General features: G+C 39.5%; 1 protein-coding gene across 1 annotated transcript in view; it reads left to right on the top strand.

The window, feature by feature from the left end:
- Window positions 1-16,766, top strand: part of LOC114054192 (microtubule cross-linking factor 1-like) — a 171,616-nt gene that overhangs the window by 104,301 nt on the left and 50,549 nt on the right. Inside the window, exons 5-8 of the mRNA XM_027877355.1 lie at window positions 139-1,527; window positions 2,664-2,819; window positions 11,939-12,061; window positions 16,392-16,622. Of these exons, the coding sequence (XP_027733156.1) occupies window positions 139-1,527; window positions 2,664-2,819; window positions 11,939-12,061; window positions 16,392-16,622 (1,899 nt within the window). The remainder of the gene's footprint in view (window positions 1-138; window positions 1,528-2,663; window positions 2,820-11,938; window positions 12,062-16,391; window positions 16,623-16,766) is intronic.

The raw sequence follows: 16,766 nt of genomic DNA, 5'->3' as shown, positions 1-16,766 counted from the left end.
GTGTGTGTGTGTGTGTGTGTGTGTGTGTGTGTGTGTGTGTGTGTGTGCTGGGGGCAAGCTGCAAGGCAGATAAATTATCCCAAACACAGAATTTTGACATTTTAAAATAATTCTTTTTGGGCTGTTCTTTCCTGGCAGGATGACAGTGCTGATTTGAAATGCCAGCTTCAGTTTGCCAAAGAGGAAGCCACCCTGATGCGCAAAAAAATGGCCAAACTCGGGAAAGAGAAAGATGATTTGGAACAGGAACTCCAAAAATACAAGTCTCTTTATGGTGATGTGGACAGCCCACTGCCTACTGGGGAAGCCGGGGGGCCTCCTAGCACCCGGGAGGCAGAACTGAAGCTGAGACTCAAGTTAGTGGAGGAGGAAGCCAACATCCTGGGCCGGAAGATTGTGGAGCTAGAGGTAGAGAACCGCGGCATCAAGGCCGAAATGGAGGACATGAGGTGCCAGTATGAGAAAGAGTGTCTTAGCCGAGACCACATCCCAAGCATTCCTACCTCTCCTTATGGCGACTCTGTAGAATCGTCCATGGAGCTGCGCCGCCATCTTCAATTTGTTGAAGAGGAAGCCGATCTGCTCAGGCGGTCTATCTCTGAGATTGAAGATCACAATAGGCAGTTGACCCACGAGCTGAACAAGTTCAAGTTCGAACCCAGCCCCGAGTCAGTATGGCCAGAGGACAGCATCTGCAAAGGTGGTGGCAGCAGCAGTAGCAGCAGCAGCAGCAGTAGCAGCAGCAGCAGTAGCAGCAGCAGCGGGGGAATGTTGCAGGAAGAGTTGAAGTCGGCTCGGCTGCAGATCAATGAATTGAGTGGAAAAGTCATGAAACTTCAGTATGAAAACCGGGTGCTTCTCTCCAACGTTCAGCGCTATGACCTGGCTTCTCACTTGGGTCTGGAGGAGTCCAGCTCTGGGGAGAGTGACACTGAGAGTGAGGATGATAAGAAGGAGAGTGACGGAGAGGAGGTTCGCCCAGGACAGCCCAGGAGGGAGGGGCCCATCGGGGGTGAGAGTGACTCTGAGGATGTCTGTGAGAAGACCTCAGGCATTGGGAGTGGAAAACCATCCGAGGCCAGCGACTTGTGCTCGGCTGAAGTCATGAGGGCCAAACAGGAGACAGAGTCCTTGGTCAAAATAAAGCAAGTGGCGGAGAGGCTGGAGAGGACCGTGGAGCGCCTCATTACTGACACCGACAGCCTGATGTATGATGCCAAACTGCACGTCACCGGGGATGCTTCTCCCGAATCGGGTTTCCAGGGCGAAGGGGAGACAAGCGAAGGGGACAAAAATGAACCTGAATTGTTGGATGCGATCAACTCGAAGATGAAGGTCTTTAGGAAGGAGCTCCAGGCTTTTCTAGAGAAGGTGGACCAGGTGAAGGAAGGACTCAAAGAGCACCTAGAAGACCTCTCTCCTCTGCCTCACCTCACGGAGTCTTCTAGCTTCCTCTCCACCATGACCTCCATGTCCCGGGACTCCCCTATTGGTAACTTGGGAAAGGATCTAATCACAGACTTCCAGGTAAGGGGGGTCCTTTGTTTGCCTCCCCACTCTGTTATGCTGTTTCTCCTTCTCGCTGGCATTGCTGTTCTCGAATTTGTTCTACTCACGGCTGCTCTGTTATGATTTCAAACTTGCTTTTTGTATTAAAGCCTAAAAGATCAACCAAATTCTTCATATTGGTTGGGTTGTTTTGTTTTGCTTTGTTTTGGTTTGGTTTGGTTTCTTTTAGTTTTTTTTTCTTTTGTTCTTTTTTGTTTTTGTTTTTTTAACTACTCAGCCACTTTGGGTTCAGAGGCTCATGATACAAGGCTAAATCCCCTGGAAGCTTATGTAGGGATCAACGTGGTTTTTCCTTTTTTCCTCTTTTTGGTCTCCCACCACCTGCAATCCTGATGAAGAAGCAATGAGGAACGAAAACAAAACACAAACTCATTTTTTTGCAGTCAGGATAATTAGCAGACTTACTAACAAACATCTGAATCTTTCTTGGCTTCGTTACCAGAAGGGTCGAAGCCCAGCTCTCAAAAGCAATGTCTATCCCAGACCTGTCCACTCCCACTGGAGGAAAAAAAAAGTATTAAATGGGGGGAGAGGAACAAAATTTCTGAGAGGATGATGTTTTTTGAACAATCCTGTTGACGGCTTGCTCCCCGCTCCCCTCCCCTCCCCCTGACCTGGGGGAGGAATGAGTGAGGGAGGAATGTCAGCCAGCAGAGGACTACTTTCCAAGGCATCACTCTTGGGTGCATGGCCAAAACCATCACCCTGGATTATGGCTTTTGCTTCACAGCGCACGTAAGGAAGGAAGAGCCTTGTTACCCGTATCCTTCATGACAACTATGCTTGCTGTTGATTCTTTGATTCATGCATCCCCCATTGCATGCGCCTCATAACCAGTGTTTTGCATTCTTTTTTTTCCTCTCTTTGTCTGTTTGCTTTTCAGATGTTTCAGCCCATCATTTTGCTCATCTTCATTTTGGTTCTGTTTTCTTCACTCTCTTATGCCACTGTGTTTAAGTTGGTTTTTCTATTCACGCTTTTCTTTGTCTTGTAGTTTTTCCAGTTGTCTACCTTTACCCATTTTTGTTTTCTTTATTCCCTCCCCTACCCTCCTGTTCTTTGTTTATGTTATAAAATGCACATGCACCCAACAGTCCAAACTGAGGGATCAGTTGGAGTGGCAGCCCAATCAAGACCGTGGAGAGGAGCGAGAGATTCACCGCCTTCGAGCCACTACGGAACCACACCGCAGAGCTGATGGAGACATTAAAATCTACAGGCCAGGAGACAAAGGCTGTTTCAGTCTAGAGGTCAGAGTCACAGCAAGTCTTCCTAACAACATCCCCCTTCCAAATCTCTTTTTCCATCTCATTCCATATTGCTGTGGCAAAGCAAGGGCTAGTAACTTTTGTAGCTTTGGGAAATAAACTAGAAATATAAATGATCAGAGGGGAAATCTATATGTGGCTTTGGAGGACCAGAGCTGAATACATGTTTCCTTCTACATGCTGATGCACACGTTTAAACAGAATTAACAACACATTCCTCCTTTCCTGTGCCAGACTTGGTATTTTTCAGGTGAAGTTAATACCAGTATATATAATTTGACAAGTGAAACTGATTCAAAAGCATTTAGTTGCTACCTGTGGGATGAGTGAGTAAGCCAGGATGAAAATCAGACCCTGCATTTTCTTAGGAGATTGCTTCTAAGTACCTTTTTAATGGTAAATTTGGGCAATACAATGATGGCTGACAAGCAGCAGGTCTTCTGAAAATGGTGTGATCAGGGCAGGGCTATGGAAAAGGACATGAATATCCTCTGGACCTTTCAACCCTTCAGCTGTCCCAATAGACCCCATGTGAATGAATCTCTCCACACTATGTGCTTCTGTATCTGTCAAGAAACATTTGCCAACAGCCATGTAAACTGAAACTCCAAGACACGAGTAATTCTATCTGGAGATTAAAAAAAAATTTTCTCTGAGGGGTCCTGTGAACTTTGGGATTGATATTGTTAGAGACAAGAAAGCTAGTTAGTGGCATCAGCCCAACCAACAGACCCTAAATGGAAAAGGGATAGTCACATCTCCCAGATTTCACCAAAGATTTTAATTATTACTTCCCAAAGGGATGTCAGGATTCTGTCCCAAGAGCATTAATTGCTGATTCCAAAAGGACAAAGGGGAAGAGGGAAATGGAGGATCTTAATCAGAGAATATGAATAACAGAAAATCAGCCAGTAGCTGGAAGGCAAATTGTTACTTTCCTAAGTAAAATAAGGGAAGAGGGAGAGCAGAGATCCTTAGGGAAAGTGTTTGTTTCTGTTGAGCTTTTTGGCTAATACTATTTGGTGGTCCAGTTTTCAGGGGAGATATGAAGCAGCATGTCTCAAATTGACATTAAATATTTATAAGTTTAAATATTTTTGTTGTTAGGATTTTCCCTTTTCTCTATAGCAGCCCTCTGAGCCCCAGTAAATAATAAAATGTTTATAGGAGGTGATCATTAAGTGACAATGGTAGTACCCCACACAAAATCTGGGCTGTTGGAAAGGAATGCTGTCCTAAAATGGATAGGGGGGCCATCCAGGAGAAAGGTAGACAGATAGGTGAAACATTTATTAGGCACTTACTGCAAACCAGGAGGTATTCTAATCAGATGGGGACACAAATAAAAACAAGAAAGATTGTCCCTTCCCTCAAGGAGTTTACATTTTCTTGGGGGAAGATGAGAAATAAAGAGGAGCTGGGAAGGGTGGAGGGAGATGTGCACTTGGTGGTATGGTGTGAAGATAGACTGGAAAGAGCATTGTCTGATTCAAAGGAAAATGGCCTTGGGATTCTCCAGGGAGGCTTGTCTATACCAACAAAAGCAGATCTGAGTCAGCCCCAGAAATAGTCAGGGGACACTGGAAAGCCAAGTATCTGTCATGACCAAGTTTCCTCTGCTAACATGCAATGCATTACAATGCACATTGCTTTTCTTTAGACTCAGCAGACAAGCAAGAACAAAATTGTCATGTGGATACCCCCAAAACTGCCTGTTAGCTATACATCTCTGAATTTTGCGAGGGAAGGCCCTCAAAAACAAACATTCCCCCGAATAAGGATTTCTCGTTTGTTTTGTGAAAATTTAAACATAGTTTATTTAGCCTTGGAATTGGATACTCATTCAGGGGCATCCTGGCCATAAAGACAAGGACAATTGGGACTTCTATTCAGTAGTCAGGCCCCTGACTCTTCTCATCCTCCAACTTTGATCGATCTGTGTTCCAACCCAGATCCCTTAGCCAAGAATGGCATTTCCTTAGATTTTGATTTAATAAAAAATCACACTTGATATGCCTATCTAGTGACTTGATCTCTAAGATTTCTTCAAGCTCTAATATTCTATGACTTCTGAGTCCTGATAAATCTTTAGTGAGTCATTAGTGGAATTAAATAGAAGGTACCTTTCCCAATTTTAAATCAGAACTGCATCCCCAATCTATCTCAGAGTGGAACTTTTACCGCTATTAAAGACCTCCAGGCTCCTCAGGGCAAGGTAATTAGCTTTTTATTTTTATTTTGTTGTTTGGTCCAGACATGTGATTGCATTGGTTATGGAGAACTCCCAGGTTGAAAACTCCTTCACCAATTCAGAAGGGTAATTAATCTGGACCTTTATTTTCTTAGACAGTTGCTAGGATGGGGCAGGGAGAGTTGGAAACGGATAAATGAGAAATTATGCGACTTGCCCACGGTAATATGGCCAGTGTGTGAGAGAAACAGGACGTGCATACAGCTCTTCCTAGCTCCAAGGTCAGCCCTCTGCCAGCTATGCCCTGCTGCCCTTTGTCAGATTTCCCCTGCCAAATTTAATCCCTTTGCCCTTTCTTCTTTTCCTCCTCACTTCCAAATTCTTCCTCATGACCTATCATAAAGATCAGAGCTATAACTTGGGTTTAGTCACAAATCTGAGGTGGATATCCACAGTCAACTATTTATTGTTATTTTCACAGTTTCCTTGCTACTGGATTTATTGGAAACCGCTCCATATAGAATAGTGTTTCTCTTCCCTTGCCCACTTCTTTACCAAATTCTAATCTGACAGCTTGGCCAAAGATCCCTCCTTCTGTTTTCCTCCTGTAAGTCAATATGGCAATAGCTGTTGAACACTAATCCAATACTAGTTACTTTTATTGCTTATAATATATATGAACTGGGGCAGCTAGGTGGCACAGTGAATAGAGCACCAGCCTTGGAGTCAGGAGGACCTGAGTTCAAATCCGGCCTAAGACACCTAACACTCACTAGCTGTGTGACCTTAGGCAAGTCACTTAACCCCAATTGCCTCATATAAAAAAATAATAATAATATATATGAACTCAAAGTACTTAGAAAACCCATAGGGTTTGAGAAAGGAGATGTGGGATAACCTATTTGAATCAGCTTAGTTATCCCTAATATGATAAAGAAATAATTTAAGTCAGGTAGGTCCAGAAGGACATGGGCACCATATCTCTCAGGGAACTAATTAACCATCTGGTTGTTTCACCATTCTGGCATCCGTATTTTTTATAGACAGCTATCTCAGGTCATGGTGATAGTGTGCCTTAACTAGAGAATCAGAGATCCTAGGGATGTTCAAGATCCAGAAATACATTTCCCAGAAAGAAGGATGTGATTTTAGACAGGGGCAGGCTAGTATCCTTTGCTCTCTCTGACTTTCTTATACCATATGTATACATAAAAAACTGAGAATATCTGAAGAATGCAAATGATAGGTTGAAAAACAGAAAATTTTATATGTGTTAAAATTCCTTACTGCTCTCACCCTCCTAGTAGAAGCTCTGTAGTCTTAGTGGGGAGGCAGCAAAGTACAACAAATTAGGAGTCATAAGACCTGGGTTCAAATCCTACTTCTGCTACTTCCCACCTGTGCGAATTTAGGCAAATCTAAGATCACACAATTTCTCTGGACCTCAGCTTCTGACCTGTAAAATGAGGAGGTTGGATAAGACAACCTTTGAGGTCCCACCTGCTCTCGGACTCTGATCTAATGACCCGCTTTCAACCAGCAAACATTTATGAAGCATTTGCTATGTTCCAAGCACTATACTAAACACTAGAGACACAAAAGAAAGGCTAGAAGCAGTTTAGAAACAAATCCTACCTTCTAAAAGCTTACATTCTAATGAGAGAAGACAACATGCAACCAAATAAGCACATTTGAGATAGATAGATAGATAGATAGATAGATAGATAGATAGATAGATAGATGGATAGATAGATGGATAGATAGATGGGTATATATGTATGTATAATATATATATACATACTCCTAAATATATATGTATATATATTTACACACACATATACACCCATATATATAGATAGATATACACATACACACACGTATATATGGATGTATATGCCTTTGTATGTATTTATATATATACTATATATACACATATGTATATGTGTGTTTATTACACACATGCATATATACACATATATATACATATATACATATATACACATATAAAATGAAGGTGGCCTTAGAGGAGAAAACTATTAAATGCCACTGGCAGTATTATTAGCTACTGTTTGTACACCAAAATGTGGTTAAGAGTTGTACATAGTTGAATATTAAAAAGTGTTTTAAGACCCAAACTTTGCTTGGTTCTAAATATATGTTGACTAGATTCTCTGGAAGTGATTATATCCTCTGTGGAGAATGATTGTTCTTGTTTGTACTGTGATAGAAATAGGGGATAAGTGGAACTGTCAGATAAATAGGCTGAAAAATAAGAGATTATCACAATCACCCCCTTGAGTAGTCCAACCTCTCCGAGACTACAATGGTAATTGGGGAACAAAGGCCAATATTTACATTCAGCACCTAGAGTGTAGGCTACAAAGAAGCTATTTGTAAAGTTTGGAATTTTCTTGACTGTAGCTGACTCTGCATCTAAACAACATTCAAGGTCTGTCTTAAGCCAGCCACTGGTGTGAGTGTGTGAGTTTGATTTAGTGCTTTGTCCTTAATTCCCATGTGTCAGTTCTGGTCCATGGCACTCTTAGCTCAGTCAAGTAAAACAGCTTTCCAGATTTACTAGAAGTCTTATTATTGGTTTCTCTAATTCCATTTGTTATGTACCTTCTGTATTCATTCCCTCAGAGAGAGGAGAGGTGGAGATGAGAGGGTTTAGTTAGCCTTTAATTCAAGAGAAAAGAAGAGTTTCCAGTTTTGTATTATATGGGTATTCTAACTGGATGAGAAGAAGAATGTTGTATTCTCATTCTTAAAATAATGAAGATTTTGTATATATTTTGCATATATATGCATATAGAGAGAAGAGAGAGAGAGAAAAAGAGAGGGAGGGAGGAAGGGAGGGAGATGGAGATGGAGACAAGGAGACGGAGATAGGAGAAGAGAAAGAGATAAGGAGGGGAAACATGGTTGTAGCAAGTAAGACCTGGGTTCAAGTCCTGCCTCCAACTCAGATACTTAGATTGCCTTGTGACCTCGGGGATCCTAGACAAATCATTTAACCCTTTGGTGCTCTAGTTCAGTGGTGTCCAACTCAAATAGAAATGTTAGTATATAGTGATCTTTACAGACCACAAATTGACTTGGAAAACCACATATAACATTAATATTTATTTTCTATTATATTTTTATTTATTTTGTTTAATGTTTCCCGGTTACATTTTAATCTTGCAGTCTGTGAATTTGACACTTCTGCTTTAGGCAATTCTCTTAAACTATCCATTTCAGAAAAGGGGCATTGACTTTTGTAAAGGGAATTTCCTTACTTGGCTGTTTCTTATACCAGTGAAATCACAGGTCTACTCCATTTATTTATATCTATACGTATTTATAAGTACATTTACACGTGTCATTGTAAAAGTTTTGCAACTCTGAATTTGATTACCTAAAAAGAAAAAATATGTATTCACAATCTTCTTATGAACAAAAAGGAAACAGCCTAATGCAATGCAACATGGATTTGGACTCAGAAGACTTAAGTTCAAGGCCCCTCTATTGCTCAGAGCCTGTATGATTTTGATCAAATTATTTAAACTCTCTGAACCTCAGTTTCCTCATCTGTAAAGTGAATCAATTGGAATATCAACTTCTTATAAGGTCCTTTCTAGCCCTAAATCTATGAGCTTGTAAACACCATCACTTTATCTTATTAGATTGACCAAAGAAAGCAGAATTTAGACACATTCACATACAAGTTGTTACCAAATAGAAGTGATTTTTTTATAAAACTCATATCATAATGAACTGATCCAAAAAGCCAGGGTTTGTAATAGCAGATATTTGTGTCTGCCCATGTATCTCATTTGGCACTGGCATGTTTTTCATGCTGTGGGTTAAATTCATCTCTTAGCTATGCTCCTGTTGCACTCATTAAGTTGTCTGGAAGATTTACATGTATAAGTGAGGAAAGAAGCTCACTCTTTCCTGTATGTATCATATGTAGTTTGGAATGTGAAGGGTACCTTAAAAATAGCTCTGAAAGAGAAGCCGCTACCCATGTGCAGCAGTCACATTTCAAACATAAGTGAGTCTGGCCATTGCCCAAAGGCAGTGGTCTGGTTTCAGAGTCAGAATTCTCACACAGCTCTTTAGCCGTTCTTTTGTTCTTTCAATCATAAGAATCCACAAAGCATCTGAAATCCTTCCTTCCTGAACTGAGAAACATTAACTGAAATAGAAATAGATGAAGATTTCATACTATGCGTTTATACACACCCACTGATATCATCTACCGCATTTGAAAGAGATGGGACTCGTCACCAAAAGCAGTGATAGTAACCCACTTCATTGGGCATAGCTACAATGCAAAGCATTAGTTTTTGGCTTGTCAAGATGGGAAAGGTAGTAAATAATTTATAAACCACCTGTCCTCAGGATGTTTGTGAGTCAGGGTAAATAAATCATAGTAAGAAACACAATGGATTCTCTGTGGAGTGGGAAGAGAGCTATGTATTCTTAATCAACCAACAAAGGTAAAGGGGATTATACTACACTGAGGAATGAGTTTTGACAGCATATGATGTGAACAATGACTGTATCATGTTTAAATGACTTGTTCTGAGAAAGAGATCAAAATGAATTGGTTTGTTTTAAAATCAAAGCAACTAATAAAGCATCTTGAAATGGTTTTTATTTTCAAAATTGTGGTGAGTGACCAAGCGAATAAGAATTGAAACTGTTTGAGTCTGGGAGGGGACTGGAAGCACGAGACATGTTACATGTTCCTCCATATCTGTGTGAATGTTCTGTAGTCTTGTGGCCAGAGAATGATTCTAAGCTGCAATTGGTGTTGTATTGTGTTTGTGTTTTATATCTGTGAGCATCTCATCTTATGTAACACTGGAGTGACATTTGGCATACTGATTGGAGAGCAGTTGGCCGGATTGGTTTAATATTTCATATATAGTAAAATTGTAGTGGAAGAAAGTGTAGTTGTATATCATTATTACTACTTCAATATACTTGGTCCAATAAGATAGGATAAAACTTGCACCCAAAAAATGGGAGACAATGTCATTGAATCAGATTAATAATCTAATTCAAGTATGTTTCTATGAATTATGTGTGGCCCTCATAGCTGCTTGTTCAAACAGAAGTATCCATTTTAAGTCAAATTGATCAGCAATGAGGATCTTATCCTTGTTTCAAGTGAAAGTCTCTATAGTTTTTTCACATTCTTTGTTCAAGTTATATACTCTAGGTTTAGACCAAAACTAAGTATACTGGTCAAGAAGTGTAGAAACTGAAATTGTATTTTTCTGTCAGGTTTTCTAATATACATATACATATACATATGGTGCCATTTTTTGCCACCAAAGTGACATTTTAGCACACAATATAGTACAAATGTTTTGTAACCTGATTTATTTAAAGATGGTAGAAGATATTTTTAAAATGTTAAATTAGACACTTATCAGGTGTATACAGTTTGATAGAGATAAATTCAATGAGAAAAACACTCCAGTTCAGTATCTGGATAGAAAAACAAGTTAATCTTTTTTTCTGAATCTGAACTTTTTTGTGATAATAGTAACAACCTCTTATTAAAAGATCAGAGAATGATCAAATAAATGTTCTCATAGGCACACCACACCACAGGTAACATCCTGTCAGGAAATGTAAATGTCACATTCACTGGAAAATGAATTGGTTAAAAGATCACAAATGAAATGCAATGGCAAACATTTTTGTTACAGTAATTTACTCTAATTCTCTGATTAGTAAATGATTCAGCAAATTATTTTCTCAGATGACATGTCATTTTGGAGAAAAAGTGATAAAGATTTTTTTTTATTCTGCTGTCACTGTTTTCATTTCTCAAAACACATAACATTTTAAATTAAAGCCATAGGCCCTTTAACACTTGAAGGTAAAAGATGGTCAATCTTGATTGAAAAAAAAAAAGAGCATTATATCTTTCCATAGCCTTCTCTAATCTCAAATTGACTAACTCAGTGTTTGTTACATTCCTCTTATGAAGCAGCTCCTTCACCCATATATGGACCTTGAACAAATAATAATAACTGACATATGCAATAAACATTAAAGCTTGCCACCATTTTATAGATTATCTCATTTAGGCCTCATTACAATAGTGAAGTACTATTACCCTCACTATGGAAGAAGAAACCGATGCTCAGAGAATATACATTGTTGAAGAAGTCTCAGAAATAAGATTTGAACCCACATCTTCCTGACTATTCTATCCAACACTCTATCCAGAAAGAAACCAAAATAGAACACTTATGTAAGTCCAAGTCATAATGGAAAATTAAAAACATTCAAAGTGACATGGCAGTCCAAATTAAAAATGCCTTCTTTGATGTACACAGGTTGATTCCCATATGAAAAGGTAGGGCCAAATTAGATAAGTGATTTTAAAAGACACTTTAAAAAGGTTGGCATATTTGCCAAAAAGACAAGCATTAGTAAGAAATAGTTAAACTTGACTTAACCACAATGACTGAGCCTTGGATTTCCCCATAGTCTTTTTCTTATTGTCAGTTATGGTAGCAGATAGAGATTTCTACAGAAAACAAGATTTTGTATAAGAAAGTTTTTAAGTTGTTCAAATGAAGCATGACCTCCTGTCTACCTTCTTATATAGACATCATTAAAAATAGGTGTACTTTTGTGTGTTCTTTCATCATAGTGGACTTTTCTGTTCAGATCATGCAGGTAGTTTTGAAAAGTGTGTGGTAAAATCTGATGCTTTATTCTTCCCCCCCATGAAATTCTACCCTGCTCACTCCATTGCTACAGACCCATGCGTACATACGCTGTGTACTTCTCACTGCCCATGGCTGTGACTTGTGTCCATGTCTCCCCCACACATTTTTCACCTCAGTCAGAATTCACCTCTCTACTAAACCTGTCCCTTTATCCTGCTGATCAGCTCAGGGATACCCCTGTCTTACCTGTCCAGAATGTATCGATACAGGAGCTCCAGGCTCAGCTTGAGCAGGAGACCAGACTTCACCAAGAGGATCAAGAAAAATTTAAAGCAAAGATCATCCAGGTAACTACATAAGCCAGACTTAACTGGAACTGCTAATTTGTCTGGAGTCTTCATGCTGTGAACCCTAATATTCTTTCCCATCAGGAACAATGACAAGGTACAGTGGAAAGAACACTAGGCCTAGGATTAGAGGAACTGGATTCATATCTTGCCTCTGACACTTGTGTGTGACCTTAGGCAAGTCACTTGATTTCTCTAGGCCTCCCTAAATTGAATAGGTTGTATTAAATGGCCTGTTAAGCCCTTCTAACTCTAGATCTGTGATCCTCTGAACTAGGTCTTAAAGGAAGATGTAATGGTCATATTTCCCAAACCATAAATTGAGACATGTAATCTGACAAAAGATATTTTTTTTTGCAAATTCTCTTTAAAAGTATGTTCTCTTTTCCCAAAATCAAGACTGTCCCAGAAAACCCAACATGGTCAGCATAAAAGTGGATCATAGACTCTCAACCCCAGAAAAGATATCTGAAGGTCATGCAATAACCCTGCAATATTTGTTATCCCAGAAAGAGAGTACCTGACTCCTTGGCCTTCTTTTTTAGTACTGTTTACTGGTATCTTATAACCTTTAGAATCAACAAGTTTTTTCCTAATGCATGATCAAAAACCATCCCATTGTAATTTCAATGAATAAAGTCATGGGGGCCCATTTGAACATGAACCATTGGTATTTCTGTATCTTTTGAGAGTACAGTTATTGGTCCTGGTTGTACCAGATAAGATTCCAACCACAGTGATAATCTTACCCTGAAATATTGTCTACAGAAAATAATCACGAGTTCAGTTATCTCTTACTTAATTCTTCTAGCTAGTAGAGAACAAGCTGATACCAGTTAATTACTCTCTTATCCCTTGAATCCTTGCCCAGGTTTCTTGGTGGAAGAGAATCACAGATAAAAGCCAACCTTGCCTACAGGCTTCCCTGCAGAACATCCAATCCCCTTCAGGCTTGTATCTAATTAAGTTATAAACACCAAGTAAGACTTAGAATAGCTTCTTTTAAAAAAAAAGAAATCACATGTACACATTCTTAATGATATGAATATCCTTGAGAAACAACTGATCTCAATTTCATGAGCTTTGTAAATTGTACAGATCATGTATAAAATCAAGAAGTTTCCAACTTCTTGAAAAACTTGTCTTTATTTGCAGGGATTGGCTATCATTATTCTTTAGCCTCCATCTTTTTGGAGTTGCTTATATCCTGAGAAGCTTGTGCATTGAAAATCATCTCTCTGGATATACTCTTGTCTTAGAGAAGTTTATGCTTGTATTGACCCGGCAGAACCACTAATAGGCTTATATTGCCAGCAGGAGAAGGATCCATATCTACCAATGTTTATAATAGCACTTTTTGTTGTTGTGAAGAACTGGAAACATATTGGATGCCCATCAACTGGGGGAATAGACAAATTGTGGTATACTGATGTAACGGAATATTAAAGCGGTTTGCTTGAATTGAAGGTCAGAGTTTGCATTTCATTATTCTAGAAAAATAAAGGCTTTTCATGTTACACGGAAAATCAGAGTTTAAGTTGTTTGGGGTCTTTGTTTTGTTCTGTTGTAGGTATCTACATTCCTATTTTCTATATAGTACCAAGATCATGATTGAAAAAGGGAGCTTCATGTTATAAAGAGAGGGGTTATCTGTGGTGTTTCGCACCTCAGCATTATAGCTCAAAGCAGCGGAAGAGGGAAATAGTGAGACGAATGAGCAGGAGGGTCATATACTCACATCACTAGCTATGATGATATTATGTGCAGAGTGAGAAGCTGGGTGTTACTCAATCCACACAGAGATCCAAGAACTGAGCTTTAGGAAATACCTGTAGCTCGCCGTGAGAAGAGGGAAAAGCAGCCAATGAAGAAGACAGATGGAATCTTCAGAAAGAGACATAGGAGGAAGACTAGGACAATATAATATTATGGAAGCCAAGAGAGGGGTTTGAAGAAGGACATGGTGGGTAATGGCATCAGTGAGTCAAAGAGGATGGGACTCCCTACTCTGGCCTTCATCTAGAGCAACTATTCTCTCTGTCTCCTAATTATGCCCATGGATAATAGCAACATGGGAGAGTGTAGAGATCATTTTAAATAGGCAACACCTGGTATTAGATTCTCCCACCATTCTTCATGGTGGAGGTTTCTCATTCAAATAAAATGCAACCAATTTATGCCTCATGGCTCATTCTTTGGTGTTAAATGAGATGATGAATAAAATCTCCATCATTGCCATTATTTATATTGGCTTTTAATAACTGACATTATGATGATAGACTTGAAAATATTTGGGGGAAATGGTATGATATTCTCATCATTATTACAGATGCCACTGTAGAGTCCTGACTGGATACCATGACAAAATATTAAAAGTCCAATTATATAATGGCACCTTTTAGAGATTACTTTGGCTTTGAAGCCAAGTTGCATGACCTGTTCTAGTTTCCTGTGGCACATCAGGTCATGTTGAAACCTTAAAAGAGGTGATCACTTGAGTAAAACAATTTAAGTGCCTTTATTTTTTCTCCCAAATCCCATTTCCTTGGTCTTAGAATTGTTTATCCTTGGAAAAGGATTCTTGGATTGGGATTCACACCAGACATATATCTGTGCAATGAGTCAAAATGCCCTCAGCCATTAACTGTGGGTTGCAATATTCTGGTATCCATAAACATCAATTTGATCTTCCTTGTGAAAAAGACAGAATGAGACTTCCCACCTGCATCCTCGGCTGTTATGCCATTATATAACAGGTGTTCAGTAAATACTTTTTGAAGGAAAGTCATGCATAGAGTTTGACTTGGGTATACTAGCATATCCTGCAGGACTATTCCTACTGGCCCTTGCCCTGAGGGAATGTAACTCCACAGTGTGCTGGCACATTTGATCCACTGTTCTATGTACATCTAGGCCATTTGGATCTGGGGAGGGAGGCAAAGAAAGCTTACACAGATATTTAAAGGTCAAAGATACAAGGCTAATGTAGAGATTGAAAAGTTTTGATTCTGAGCAGGGCAATTATTTCTCCAAGAGATATGCTAATATGAAGTACATGGTAAGGATGGAATTTTTATTTATTTATTTATTTATTTTTAGTTTTCAGAATTCAATTCTGTAAGATTTTGAGTTCCAGATTTTCTCCCTCTCCCCTCCCCAAGATGGCATGCAATCTCATATAGGCTATACATATACATTCATATTAAACATACTTTCACATTAGTCATACTGTAAAGAAGAAATAGAACTAATGGGAGAAACTACAAGAAAGAAAAAACAAACCAAAAAAAAAAAAGCAAATAGTATGCTTCAATCTGCATTCAGACTCAATAGTTCTTTTTCTGGATGTGGATAGCATTTTCCATCATGAGTCTTTTGGAGTTGTCTTAGATCCTTGCATTGCTGAGAAGATCTAAGTCTATCAAAGTTAGTCATTGTAAAATGTTGCTGTTATTGTATAAAATGTTCTGGTTCTGTTCACTTCACTTAGTATCAGTTCATGTAAGTCTTTCCAGGTTTTTCTGAAGTCTGCCTGCTCATCATTTCTTATGCAATAATACTATTCCATTACATGTATATACCACAACTTGTTCAGCTATTCCCCAGTCAATGGGCATCCCCTCAATTTCCAGTTCTTGGCTGCCACAAAAGATCTGCTATAGATATTTTTGTACATGTGGGTCCTTTTCAAGGATGGAATTTTTATGGAACCATATTATTAAAGTAATTTAATTTTGTGCTTTCCTTTATCTGTAAGAGTATATTCAACACAGGGAAAGATTTGTCATCACTTTAAGAGATGTAGTTTTGTCTATACTAGTAACTAAAATTATTTCTTGCTTAGGTTGTTTCCTTTCTAATTAGGCCTGGGTGGGAGGTGAAGTGGAAGTCTTTTTCTACCCTAGGATTGTCAGGGCCTGCGTGGTGCCTTTACACATTCAAATGACATACCACTCTTGCCAAGGGGAAATTGGGCTTGACATTTTAGGCAACTCCAACTGACATGGTCAGAGAATATTTGCCCTGGCAAGGTTTGGAAGTCTTGGAGAACATTCTGAAGGCATCTGAGTAATACTAGTAATATTGTTGCTTTATGTTTGATGATTGAAGAAACTTATGTAATATAATTGACTTCTCGTCAGAGATTGATTTGTACAGTGAAACACAGGGACTCAAAATTTTTTGGTGTTTCAAGGCTCTGGGAAAGTAACGCCTTTGCCAGGTATCGGGATATAAGTGGCACTTTGGTTGGGATTTGGTCTATTTGGGCAAATTGTGTTCCTTCCAGGACTGGCAGCCTTTCTATACTCTCTCTTTTGTATTGTTCAAGATGGAGCAGGAGCACCTGTATGCTTTGCGCCGGAAGGAGCTAGAAGTCCAGAGCCTGTCCCTGCAGAACACCCTGGAGCGGAGGACATGGGAGGAAGAGAAGAACTTGCTGCAGCAGGATCTCCGTCACTTTAGGCAGAACACTTTCCTCTTCTATGTCAAGCTCAAATGGCTTCTGAAACACTGGAGGCGGGGCAAGAAAGGAGAAGAGGAAACAGAGGATTTCATGGAGGTACTCACTCCTCTCTCTCACTTGGGGAATGGCCGCACGGACCTCAGGCAGGCAGGCCACCTCCAGAGGCCGGGAATGTAGAAAGAGCACCTGGCACGATGGAAGAAAGGGAGGGGAGACTCTAAATCCCAGCACTGGGCTCAC

This window comes from Vombatus ursinus, unplaced genomic scaffold (assembly GCF_900497805.2).
Source record: "Vombatus ursinus unplaced genomic scaffold, bare-nosed wombat genome assembly UNPS02014812.1, whole genome shotgun sequence".
Classification (NCBI taxonomy): Eukaryota; Metazoa; Chordata; class Mammalia; order Diprotodontia; family Vombatidae; genus Vombatus; species Vombatus ursinus.
This window is presented reverse-complemented; position numbering and strand designations above follow the sequence as displayed.